Raw genomic sequence first — 12520 nt, forward strand, 5'->3', positions numbered from 1 at the left:
GACACTCCGGCGGACGTGCGGGCGGGGTGGGGGGCACGACAAAACCCGTGTGGGCTTGGATCTGTGTCATTCCTCACTGACAACTGTCCGACAGATTCTGGGATGACGTTGGTGAGGAAACGGAGGAGTCTCTGGTAACGTCTAGAAATAAAGAGTAAAAGAAGTTTAAATGCACCGTCTGTGTCCCAATGATTCTGTGATTCCTCACTGGAACAGCCGACGGGGTGGGGGGGGGGGGGGTTAGGAAGATTTCTGTTGACATTGAGGGATTAGAGGTCCAAAGGAACGCGTAGAAGACCCTGGGTGACCTACGCAGTGTTTGGCATCGGCGCGTAAAGGACGCGTCCTGCAGCGGGTCTGTAGTCATGAGTCGGTTTCGGGCTCTTGCGGGTGTTCTGATGGGCGGGAGGCAGTGGATGCTGGGGTGCCTGGGAGAAGGAGGCCCAGCCTGGCGCAGGAGCTGCTCCTCCAGATCTGCTCCTGCTCCTGCTCCTGCTCCCTCGGCGGTGATCAGCAGCTCCAGCTACGTGGAGGAGATGTACTTTGCCTGGCTGGAAGATCGTAAAAGCGTCCACGAGGTAACACGCGTCGCTTCTTCTGACATTGGTGAATAAAGGATACACGAGAAGTTTCCGCTGATACAGTCAACGTCACTGGTTTAGAGGACAGCCTGGTGACTCATGCGCACACACAAGATGCAAAACACGTTCACGTTAAAGACCCTTTACAACCACACGGCTGGCCCTCATTTGATCCGTTTTTGTCTCACTGCTCCCATTTAAAGAGAATTTCAAGAGCACTTTTTGTTTTTTGTTTTTTTTAATTCTAGTTTTCAAAAGCACAGCATGAATGTGAGTGTGCTGATTGATGTCCATTGAGTGGGGGAAACCATTCTCCTTTTCACTGGTGACTCCTGGAGGACTCCAGTTTGAAGACCAGTGTTGGTACCTCCGTCTCCTGTCTTGGTTTCCTGTCCAGCCTTCCTTCCTTCCGTTTCCCAAGCGAGCCCGTCAGTCAGCTGCAGGGATACATATCTGTCCACGTTTGTGCTGAATCTGCTTCGTGTTTCTCTCTGTTTGTAGTCTTGGGACGCGTATTTCTTTAATGTCCAAGCCTCCAGTCCATCTGGCGAGGCGGGTGACAAGCGTCCCTCGTCTCTGCTCCAGGGCCGCTCGCCACACATGGAGCAGAAAGTGGTGGAGGACCACCTGGCTGTGCACACCCTCATTAGAGCCTACCAGGTACTCCACGCTCACATCAATCACCGGATTGGATGCTATGAATGTATGTTATTGACACATTTTAGGATGGATCATGTATCTCATGAGCATCTGTTTAAATCTTAATGCAGAATTAAGATTAAAAGTCTATCAAACTAAATCCTCTTGACAAAATAGATGCAGCTAGTCGCTGTTTATACGTTTTTTTTTTACCCTCCTTTTATTAAAAGGAATATGCAATTTGTTTTTGTCACTTAGGTTATGCAAATGGTGATATATCTAACCTACTTACCCCAGATTCTTTTTGAAAACAAGAAAATCAAAGAGACTACTTGAAGAAAACAGATGTTAACATTTTATTTTGCCCTCCAATTAATTAGAAGATGTATCCGAGGGATTTATTAAATTTGGCCTTTTGGCAAAGGCGTCACTTTTATCCAAGCTTGTCGCAATCCTGGTGGGAATGTGTGTGTGTGTGTGTGTCTGTGTGTACACAAATACACACATGAAAGCACTCCCACGAGGCTCTTGTCTCCCAGACATTGGCCTCTAACTACAGCAGGTATCGGCTTGTTCTCCAGCTGTTCACTCTCAGCCTCTTGCCGAATCGTATTCCTCCTGTCACATCCTTCTTCTTCTTCTACCTGATTGTCACGTTGCTTTCCTTTCTAACAAATCCCGATTCAAATATCCATCTGGTTCGCTCTGTGCAGATTCGTGGTCATCACGTTGCCCAGTTAGACCCTTTGGGAATTCTGGAGGCTGACCTGGACTCCTCCGTTCCCTCTGACCTGATCACCACCATCGATAAACTGGGTGAGTCTCAAGACTCCTGCATGTCTTCGAGACACGTCGTGATACGATTTTGTTGTTGTTTGTCATTGCCTTGAGTTGATTAGAACTTAACTTGCCTCCTCATATTAATTTCTCATCTCCGCATCCTTTTCACACACACACGCACACACACACACACATATATATATGGTTCAGATTTGCAAAACCCATCAGATTCAAGAGTGTACCGGTAAGTGGTATTTCAGTAAAAAACATTCTCCACCAAGTCCATATAAGGGACGGACAGTCTAATGCTGTCATTAATCTCAGGCCCAGCTGCTGTCATTATCCATTTCATTTAGTGGAGGGAGGATCGGTGCATGCAGGACGTCTACAGAAAGCAATTGAAGTCTACGGTAATAGCTAGTAAGGAGGAGAGAGAGAGAGAGAGAGACATTATTTCTGTTGGCTGCTGTATCAGTGATCAGTATCATTCAGGACATAACATTGCATTATGTATTGTCACTAGGGCTATAGCTCCCTAATGAAAACTAATGGCAGCCTCTGTAGAACCTTATTTGGACAGCTGATAGTCCAAGAGTCTATTCTGGGCCCCTTTAGTCTTTGCTGGGTTCCTAATATGATTTGCACCTGTCTCCTCTTGTGTTGCCAACGATCTTGAGTTTGACCAGCTCCCTCAGGTGGGCTTTGTCGGCACCGAAACTTCTCTGGAGCCATCAATGCTTTACATGCATGTAAATGCGTCCTTGCTTTGTCAACAGAAAAAGAGATTAAGACTTTTTCATGAAGTTCCCATCTTGGTTAGTGCTGGGGGGGGGGGGGGATTAGTTAATCTCTTCCTTTTGGAGCAAATGCAATATTAATTTATCTGGAATAACTCATAGAAATGATCCATCCATCCTTCCTCCACGGAAGCTGCTGGAGCCAGCTTGCTATGGGCGAGAGACGGGCTACACCCTGGACACATCGCCAGCGTATCGTGGGGCCTCAGAGACAGACAGCCACCCACGCGCACACTCTCACACTAAGGACAATTTAGAGTTATCAATGCACCTAATTTGCATATTTTTGAGGCGGGAGGAACCCGGACAGAACCCACACAGACACGGAGAGAACATACAAACTCCTTACAGATAGGGTTCGAACCCGATACCTTCTTCCTGCGAGGCAACAGCACTAACCACTACGCCACCATGCCAGATTTGAAGGATATTTTGAAAGACATTAATTGATGTTGCATCATAAACAGTCTGGAAGCCAATCCAGACTATAAAAACTCTTTTTTCATTCCACCAACGCACGTCTGGAGGGGATATTTTTTTTATGTTAAATTGAAAGACATCAAATGTTGTGCAGCGGGTCAGTCTGCATGCTACGTGGAAGGCATTAAATAACCTTGCGTTTCTCTTTGTAGGTTTTTACAGTCTGGATGAATCTGACTTGGATCGGAGCTTTCAGCTGCCCCCCACTACCTTGATTGGAGGGAAGGACGCAACTCTTCCTCTTCGAGAAATCATACGAAGGCTAGAGGTAATTGGTTTGTGTTCAACAATGGGTCTAATGATGGGAGGACACGTGACCGTCGCATTTGTCGTTTTGTTTCAGAAAGCCTACTGTGGCCACATCGGCATCGAGTATATGTTCATTAACAATGTGGACCAGTGTCAATGGATTCGTGAGAAATTCGAGATTCCAGGAATCATGCAGTTCGCGTATGCTGAGAAGAGAACTTTGCTGGCTCGCCTGATCAGATCCACGAGGTCAGCATTAAATCTACTGACAGCACAATATCTCACGTTTGCATTTAGCTAACACCAGGGACTCGCATAACATAAAAGACAACCTCTTGTCCACACGTATATTCGGGAGGATAAACACCCTGTATTTCACGTGAGCTTTTGATAAATGGTCACAGCTATAATCAAGCACGGCCTTGGAATAAATCTGATCTGAGCTCAGATTCAGTAGAACCATTATAGCATCGTTCCACAGTTTTGCCCCACGTCTAGTGTCTAACGCTACCTGTTGGTGTAAAAAAAAAAGAAGGTTGAACTGCCACAAAGTGAATTTCTTCATGGCCAGATTTGAAGACTTCCTGGCACGAAAGTGGTCGTCAGAGAAACGCTTCGGTCTGGAGGGCTGTGAAGTTCTCATCCCCGCCCTGAAAACAATCATTGACGAGTCGAGCGCCTCAGGCATCGACAGTGTGATCATGGGGATGCCTCATCGGTACTGCGTTTCACATTTTTCTCACTTTGCAGTCCTTTCTGGTCCGTTTTAGCCCATGTGAACTTTCCTTCCAGGGGTCGACTGAACGTCTTGGCCAATGTGATCCGCAAGGACCTTGATCAGATCTTCTGCCAGTTTGCCCCCAAGTTAGAGGCCGCTGTTGAGGTGAGGGACCCTCCTCTCATTTATGTAGACGATGACAACTGATGTCTTGTTTCATAATCCTTTTTATTTATTTTTTTGCACCTTTAGGGTTCGGGTGATGTAAAATACCATCTCGGAATGTACCACAAGAGGATCAACCGTGAGACGAACAAGGACATCACATTGTCGCTGGTGGCGAACCCCTCCCACCTGGAGGCGGTGGATCCAGTGGTTCAGGGCAAGACCAAAGCTGAGCAGTTTTATAGAGGGGATTCTGAGGGGCAGAAGGTAACCGTGGCTGCAGCAGGCACAGGGAGACTTATTTAGTGTTTGGTGTAACATTACATTTGACTAGGTACCCTCTGACCTTAAGACGTGGTCTATCTCTAGGTGATGTCCATCTTGATGCATGGGGATGCCGCTTTTGCTGGACAAGGAGTTGTGTACGAAACGTTCCACCTAAGTGAGCTTCCCTCCTACACCACACATGGTACGATCCACGTGGTGGTCAATAACCAGGTATTGAGACAGTGTTGTCACTGTGGGAACCTATTTCCAAATGTGTTATTCCAGAAACGTTGTATTTTCCATCCCATTTTGTGTTTGATTTTTACCCTCTAAGTGATGTCAGCATTTGATTATCTCAGATTGGCTTCACCACTGACCCTCGGGTGGCCCGCTCCTCCCCCTACCCCACCGATGTGGCTCGGGTCGTCAACGCGCCCATCTTCCACGTGAATGCGGATGACCCCGAGGCTGTGGTGTATGTGTGCCGGGTGGCCGCGCAGTGGAGATCCACCTTCAACAAAGACGTCGTCATTGACCTGGTTAGCCACAGAAGAGTCTTTGGGGCGCTGACAGGAAAACGCGGTTCTAAGCTGGAGTATTTGCAGGTCAGCTACAGGCGATTTGGACACAATGAGATGGACGAGCCCATGTTCACCCAGCCGCTGATGTACAAGCAGATTCACCGGCAGCAGCAGGTGCTCAGAAAGTACACGGAGAAGCTCATTGCTGAGGGCGTGGTGACACTGCAGGAATATGAGGTTTGTCATCTTATCCTGGATGCTACAGTGAAATAAGCTGGATCTCAGTGTCAACCTGCATGCTGCTGTTTACTCTGGTATCACCATGCAGTGAAATGTGAGCATTAAATCAAATACAGTATAGCATTACCTCGCCTTCCAGCAGATTGTACTGCCACTGCTTTATTTGAATTTCAATTTACTCCCTCGGTTAAGCCAGCGAGCCTCTCAATCCCTCACACAGCAGTGTGTACTCTATATGTTATATATACTCTCAGAGGCGAAGCAGTCCCCAGATTGTGGAGCAATTGAATGAAATTGCTTGCTTCTTCATCCAAAACAGGAAGTTTGACTGTAACATTAATTGTATATATTTTTTTATTACCACACACCAGATGGACATTGTTCTCTGACTCTTGCAAAAGCCACATTTGCAGTATAACACAACACAATATTGCTGATTTAAACTTGACCGCTGGCCTAATTGCGTTTTTTTCCTTCAGCTACCCAAACTGTCTTTCCAGTCCTTTAATTGATGTAAACAAGCTGTTTACCTGTTTGTCATTATCCCTCTAATCCGCTGTGTTGGCAGGAAGAAGTTGCCAAATATGACAAAATATGTGAAGAGGCGTATACCAGCTCCAAGGACGAAAAGATCTACACATTCGACACTGGCTCGACTCCCCTGGCGGGGTCAGTCGCCCCCTTTACAATCCAGCGGGAGGGAGGGGGGTTTATTGTGAATTGACACCACGTTGTGTGAATTTCTATGACCGTGAGACGCTCTCTGTAGATTTCTTTACCGCAGAGGGAGAGCCCAAGACGATGAGCTGCGCCCCGACAGGCCTGGACGAGGAGGTCCTGCAGCACATTGGCCTGAAGGCCAGCTCGGTGCCCGTAGAGGACTTTAACATCCATCCTGGTGAGCTGTTGAATTCTGTCGTTGAGCAGAGTCACTTAAATACTGCTCGTAAGTATCACTGGGAGATATTTGTACAATGATAGACTGGAACTAGGGGTGGGGGGGGGGGGGGGGGGGGGGGGGGGGGGTGATGATGGGGAACCTTAAAAGATCTTCCGGGAAGTGAGGGCCAGCTGTAATTTAAAATGGAGTTTGTCAGCCCAACAATTTTCACGCTCTTTTCCCTGCTCTCATATAAAGCCTGAGTTATAATTGTTGCTCCTCTGCGCCATCGCCAGGCGTGTCCCGTATCCTGCGTGGTCGAGCCGACCTGGTGAAGGATCGGCAGGTGGACTGGGCTCTCGGGGAATACATGGCCTTCGGTTCCCTCCTGAGGGACGGCACCCATGTACGACTCAGCGGGCAGGATGTGGAGCGGGGCACCTTTAGGTGAGTCCGTCGTTCAGCAAAGATTACAGATCTTTTACCTTCTGTTTTTTTTAGCGTTCCCACTGCCACTACGGTCTCCTATTGGTGTCCAGTGGGAAACTCTGGTGTACAGAAAGATGGGCGTTGCCATTGCCGAGCCGGACGATGATTAAATCAAATGCTAATCAACCTTTAGCTCAGCCATGTGGAGAATGGCATAGGAAGATAGAAAATGCTTTCAGCCTGCCCGTCTCGTGCCCCCCCCCCCATCATTTCTTCTCCAGTCCATCTTCATCTTCCCTGCTGCCCTGCCTCAGCTCACAGCTGCATACATCACATCAGCGAACCTAAAGCGCCGTAACTCGGGGGCTTTTTCTTTTGCCTCCCATTTACCTCTGACTCCCTCTCTTTCTGCATCACCTGGTTGCATACATCGTCTTTCCGTCTCATTCTATAGCTCCTTCCTCAACATCCCCCGCTACTGTTTCCTTTCAACGTTTCTGAGCAGTCGAGCGGTCCTGCTTGCGTATCTGTGATGTACGTGTTAGAGCGCGGACTAATGCGTTCAGTCTGCCTTTGCTTGTTTGGGTTGCATTTGCTGTGCACCCCTTTCCCTAACTAATGCCCCCCCCCCCCTGCCCCCCAGGCAGAAGGTGTGTTTTTGTGTGCATGTTGTAGAACGAGGACGTAAAAAAGGTGGGGCATGCAGTTTATTTAGATGATTCTTGGAAAAGAGCTCATTTTCATGAACGTACGCTTTGAATTGTGTGAAAGAGGGCCGAGATAATAAAACGTTTTTGACCGTTATGTAACCTCGAGCGCTGTGAAAGTGTGTCTGAGTGTGTCTGAGTGTGTGTGTCTGTGTTCTCACGCCATTAATGTGATGTTAAAGGGGCTTCGGTGATTGTCTCATCGTGCTGGTTTTGCAGGCTGATTTGTACAGCGGACTGGCAGAGCTTGTTAACGCTTGGCTCTTTGCTCCCATCAACTCCTGTTGGCCCTTTTCACTGACTGAGGAAGAGGAGAGAGGAGGGGGCTACAGTGTGTGCCTGTGTGTGTGTGTGCGTGTGTGTGTGTGTGTGTGTGGGTGTGCAGTATGTGTCGGCTGTTCATCTTCTGGGTTAACGACCACAACAGTAATAATGTCATTTAATAACAATGCTTTTAAACTGAAACCCCGTTTCTTTGCAGCGTGTGTCACAATCACTTAATTTGCTTTGTGTGACTGAAAATAGCCTCTGTTAATAATAAATGATGTCATAACAGTGATTTATTCTTCTGCCCCCCCCCGTCTTTTTACATACTGATGTGTCACAACAGAAGCGTTTTTTCACACATCCTTACAGAATGTAAATTAAAGCATGACAATATCACGTCCGTCTGATCCAGCCGGCCGTATTTATTAACGTTTGGATTGTCATGGCCCCCAGGAGATCAACCGTAACACGGTTAGACCAGAATGGTGATCATGGTGCACATTAAGAACACAAAACTTGATCGTGCTCTTAAATTCATTCTGAGCATGTCCCGTCATGTTTTACAGTCACCGTCATCATGTCCTGCATGACCAACAGGTGGACAAGCACATCTGTGTCCCCATGAATCACCTGTGGGCCAATCAGGCTCCTTACACTGTCTGTAACAGCTCCTTATCAGAGTATGGCGTGCTAGGTGAGGCTCCGGCGCCCTTTGGACGTAGACTCGGGGAAAACTCAAGTCTTTTTGAACAATCTGTGTCATGCTAACTGTGGCTTCAAGGTTTCGAGCTTGGCTTTGCGATGGCCAGCCCAAATGCTCTGGTCCTGTGGGAGGCCCAGTTCGGCGACTTTCACAACACAGCCCAGTGTATCATCGACCAGTTCATCAGCCCAGGCCAGGCCAAGTGGGTCCGTAACAATGGTATAGTCCTACTGCTGCCACATGGCATGGATGGAATGGTGAGAAAATGAACCAATTGTGTCACTATCTACAGATTAACTCGGATTACTGTATGTTTTTGTGGGCTTTGTCTCAGTCTTCTCCCCTTTCTATCCTCAGGGCCCAGAACATTCCTCAGCTCGCCCTGAACGCTTCCTGCAAATGAGCAAAGATGATCCAGATCACTTCCCTGTATGTCCACAACGTGCACGCTGGCTGAAATGGTTACTTATTTGAGGAACGTGATGCACTCAATGATGCATGCCCAGAGAAAGTTCAGCACACGGCGCTACGGTCGACATTCAGTAGCCCCCTGTTTTATGAGCTCTGCCGAAGTCACGGCTACTTAAAGGGGTATTTGCCAATTTCTTCGGAGCCGAAGTCTCTTCAGTACGGTCTCTGACTGAAGCATTAGCGTTCAGCAGCTGCTCATGTGAAGGAAGCACAGCAGAAGCTTACCAGATTCATCTTCAAATGGGATATTGATCAAACTATTAGTGTGAAGATAGTAAAGGATTAACCTTCTCCCTCCTGTGTGTGTGTGTGTGAGTGAGAGAGAGGTTTGTTGCAGCGATGTATTTATGCACCACATCTTCTGTCCAATCACAAGTGAAAAATAACACGCTGTAAGGCTGTTTTTCTCTATGTGATGTGCTCGTCTTTTTAATTCCTTTGTAAATTATTGAATTATTTTCTTATGAAGAAGTTCAGTGGAGATTTCGAAGTCCAGCAGCTGTTCGATTGTAACTGGATCGCGGTGAACTGCTCCACACCTGCTAACTACTGCCATGTGCTCAGGAGACAGATCCTGCTGCCATTCAGGAAACCGGTACGGTTTTTATCCTCCTTTTAAAATGGAGTATTATCTCAGATATGCAATTAGCAAGGACAATTTTAAATGTATTTCTTCAATGAAAGGAATGTGTGATGGGATACTTTTCATTTTATGATTTTTTCCAACTTGCATACGTTGCCTTGAAATCACACACATAGCTGCTGCTATGTCTTCGAAGACAAATCCAAAGCGGACTATAGTCTCTATATCGTGTCACGATGATCATTTAACAAAAGCTGCCACATTTTAGAAGACCTTTTAACATCCCTGAAGCTCTTATTCCCGACATGCGTGCTAAATGTGATCTATATTTTTGTGTAAACAAGATCTAAATATCTCAACTATGAATACATTTAGGTAAACTTATTTGTTGTTTGCTCTGATATGACATACTGAATAACATCAAACTTACTCTGCTATGGCATGTTATTGCATCCGTTCTCACGACTAAACCTTGTTAGTACATCTAACTCAGTCGGTGCTGCATTTTCTTGAATTGTGCTTTGAATCTCTAATAGTAGAACTAGATTGTAAAAGTTTTGGTGTGTAAAGCATTACTACTTTTTTTTTTTTTTAATATATATATCTATAGAGCTCTTTTTCCAGTCTCATAGTTTTCAGCCACATTGAAAGTCTAACTGTTCCCCAGTTGCACATAAATGCAATGCTTCATGATGCATGAGAAAATGACTTCCCGAGCAAATTAGTGAGGAGGCCAACGGGGGATATTGTTGTTGTTGTTTTATGAAAAACTCTCAAACTGTGGACTTGGTCGGCTGAGCGCAGAGGGCTTTATTTATTTGATTGTTAATGAAGTGTTTTGTTTTCCTTTGTCCTGATGTTGCATGCTACATGGTGGCAACAGTGTGAAGAAAACTTTTACCTCTTGAGTTTTTCTTTTTCAAAGTGCACAGGGAAGATGCGCATGATGCCATCAATCTGTGGTTTGTGACTGACAGAGGCTTTTCCTTTTTTTTTTGTCGCAGCTCATCATTTTCACTCCAAAATCTCTGCTTAGGCACCCGGATGCAAGGTCAACGTTTGATGACCTCACCAAAGGTGTATTGTGGTTTTTTTTGTTTATTTAATTCCTGTAAACTTTGAAACTGAAATATTGCCTGAAATATTTGCGAATAGAGATGGGATCATCTTCAATGTCTGCAGGAACTAAATTCAAGAGGTTGATTCCAGACGAACGCCCTTTGAGTCAGGATCCGTCCCAAGTGAAGAGGGCGATCTTCTGCACTGGCAAAGTCTACTATGAACTGGCTAAAGAGAGGAAACGGCAAAAACTGGAGAACGACATCGCCATCATCAGACTTGAACAGGTGTTAAATCCTTCTATCCTCCTGAGACCCAGCCCGTTGGCATGTCCTCTGTAGTGGACATTTTGTCCACGGGCTGGGTCTCAGGAGGATATACTCTCTGGGCATACACGTGCTATGGATGCGTCATGGAAGTGATGCGGTTCTGTCACCTCCTCTTCAGATCTCTCCATTTCCATTTGACTTGGTCAGAGTGGAGACTGAGAAATATGCCAACGCTGAGCTGGTCTGGTGTCAGGAGGAGCACAAGAACATGGGTTACTATGACTACGTCCGACCACGTTTCCTCACGGTGTTAGCCAACAAGAAGCCCGTTTGGTAAGGGCAAGCCGTTTGCCTTGATCTGCTCAATATGCCTGCAGAGGAATCAGATCAAGGACTCGCATCGTCATTGGTGATGTGATTGTTTTTAAGGTATGTGGGACGGGACCCAGCAGCTGCTCCTGCAACAGGAAACAAGTCCACCCACATCAATGAACTGAACCGGTTCATGGACACGGCTTTTAACCTGAGTGCCTTCCTGGGGAAGGACTTGCTACTGTGAACTTGAATCAGAATCATTATTAACGCTGCAAACTGTGAATCTGACAATCCAATCTAATCTAATGTCATTTTTGGCAGGCATAATTTTGATTATCAGCATTATTGTACTATTTCACATGAATAGGTAATTGTTCACCTGTGACTTGGAGACATGTCAAATACACGTCGAGTCAAATCATTGCATGCAGTCTTTCGTGACCTGTAGCACCTATGACCACCAGACACAGGACCAAGATAGCTAATGTGTGCCAAGTGAGATCACGTCACACAGAACTCTTCATCATTAATCATTTTATTCTTCTCGGCACCTTTGTCTGGAGCAGGGGTCCCCAAACTACGGCCCGCGGGCCGGATCCGGCCCATTTCCACATTTGGCCTGGCCCCCTGAACAATACCAGAGACCCAAAATAAAATTTACTTATTTTCCTTTCCATACAACATGAGTAGCCTCCCTTTTATTTTTAATGATGGTCACATACGGCCAGAAAGTTCATGTTCCAATGTTCTGTAATATCAACTTATTACATAGTAATTACTTTGTAATAACAGGGCAGGTTTCCTCACCTCCACGGTGGCGATGAGAGAATTCCTCCCCTCCTTTCCAAACTCATTTTCCACTGTTTGCATTTTTAACTTGGAATTTCAGGTGCAGTCTTCATAGAACCTAAATGTGAATGTTGTTATGCTGTAACATGAGGATATGTGGTATCGGCCCCCATAATAGCACCCCTGAGACATTTTTATTGTGAGTTTGAGGAAACATTAAGCTACTTTTATGTTGCTGTTTTTTTTCTTAAAAATAGATTCTTAAGACATTGCATCATCCAGCTGTCAGCTGTTACTTACAGATGCACCAACGTCTTCAGTCCATGAAAAGCATTTGGAGAGATCGACCTGATCTGGTTGTTTTCGATGAACCTGAAATATGTGTTGAATAAATTGGTGGTAAAGGATAAAAGCTGATGTTCCCAGTTTTTTTTGTGTGTGTTTGTGTGTCATACATATACTCACAGATACTCCAGGTGAGGAAGGCCCAGGAAGGCGTCCTCGTTTACAGCCTCCAAGTCGTTGGCTGTGAAGAGGCTGTGTGTGCGAGATCCACAACACTTCATCATTCCTGCTCACAAATCTCATCGCAACAAGCACGTTGTTCCACA

General features: G+C 46.0%; 1 protein-coding gene across 1 annotated transcript; it reads left to right on the forward strand.

Moving 5' to 3' along the window:
- The first annotated feature begins 365 nt into the window (after positions 1–365).
- ogdhl (oxoglutarate dehydrogenase L) lies at positions 366–11364 on the forward strand. The gene is given in 23 exon segments (XM_068741622.1): positions 366–578; positions 1083–1241; positions 1934–2036; positions 3430–3545; positions 3621–3775; positions 4098–4244; positions 4319–4409; positions 4497–4676; positions 4779–4907; positions 5036–5215; positions 5282–5434; positions 6006–6066; positions 6069–6101; positions 6207–6335; positions 6614–6764; positions 8287–8414; positions 8502–8680; positions 8781–8852; positions 9364–9489; positions 10482–10554; positions 10660–10823; positions 10984–11138; positions 11235–11364. Coding segments are annotated over 23 exon segments (3027 nt in total).
- Positions 11365–12520: the final 1156 nt, after the last annotated feature.

The sequence above is a fragment of the Brachionichthys hirsutus genome, chromosome 7 (assembly GCF_040956055.1).
Source record: "Brachionichthys hirsutus isolate HB-005 chromosome 7, CSIRO-AGI_Bhir_v1, whole genome shotgun sequence".
Classification (NCBI taxonomy): Eukaryota; Metazoa; Chordata; class Actinopteri; order Lophiiformes; family Brachionichthyidae; genus Brachionichthys; species Brachionichthys hirsutus.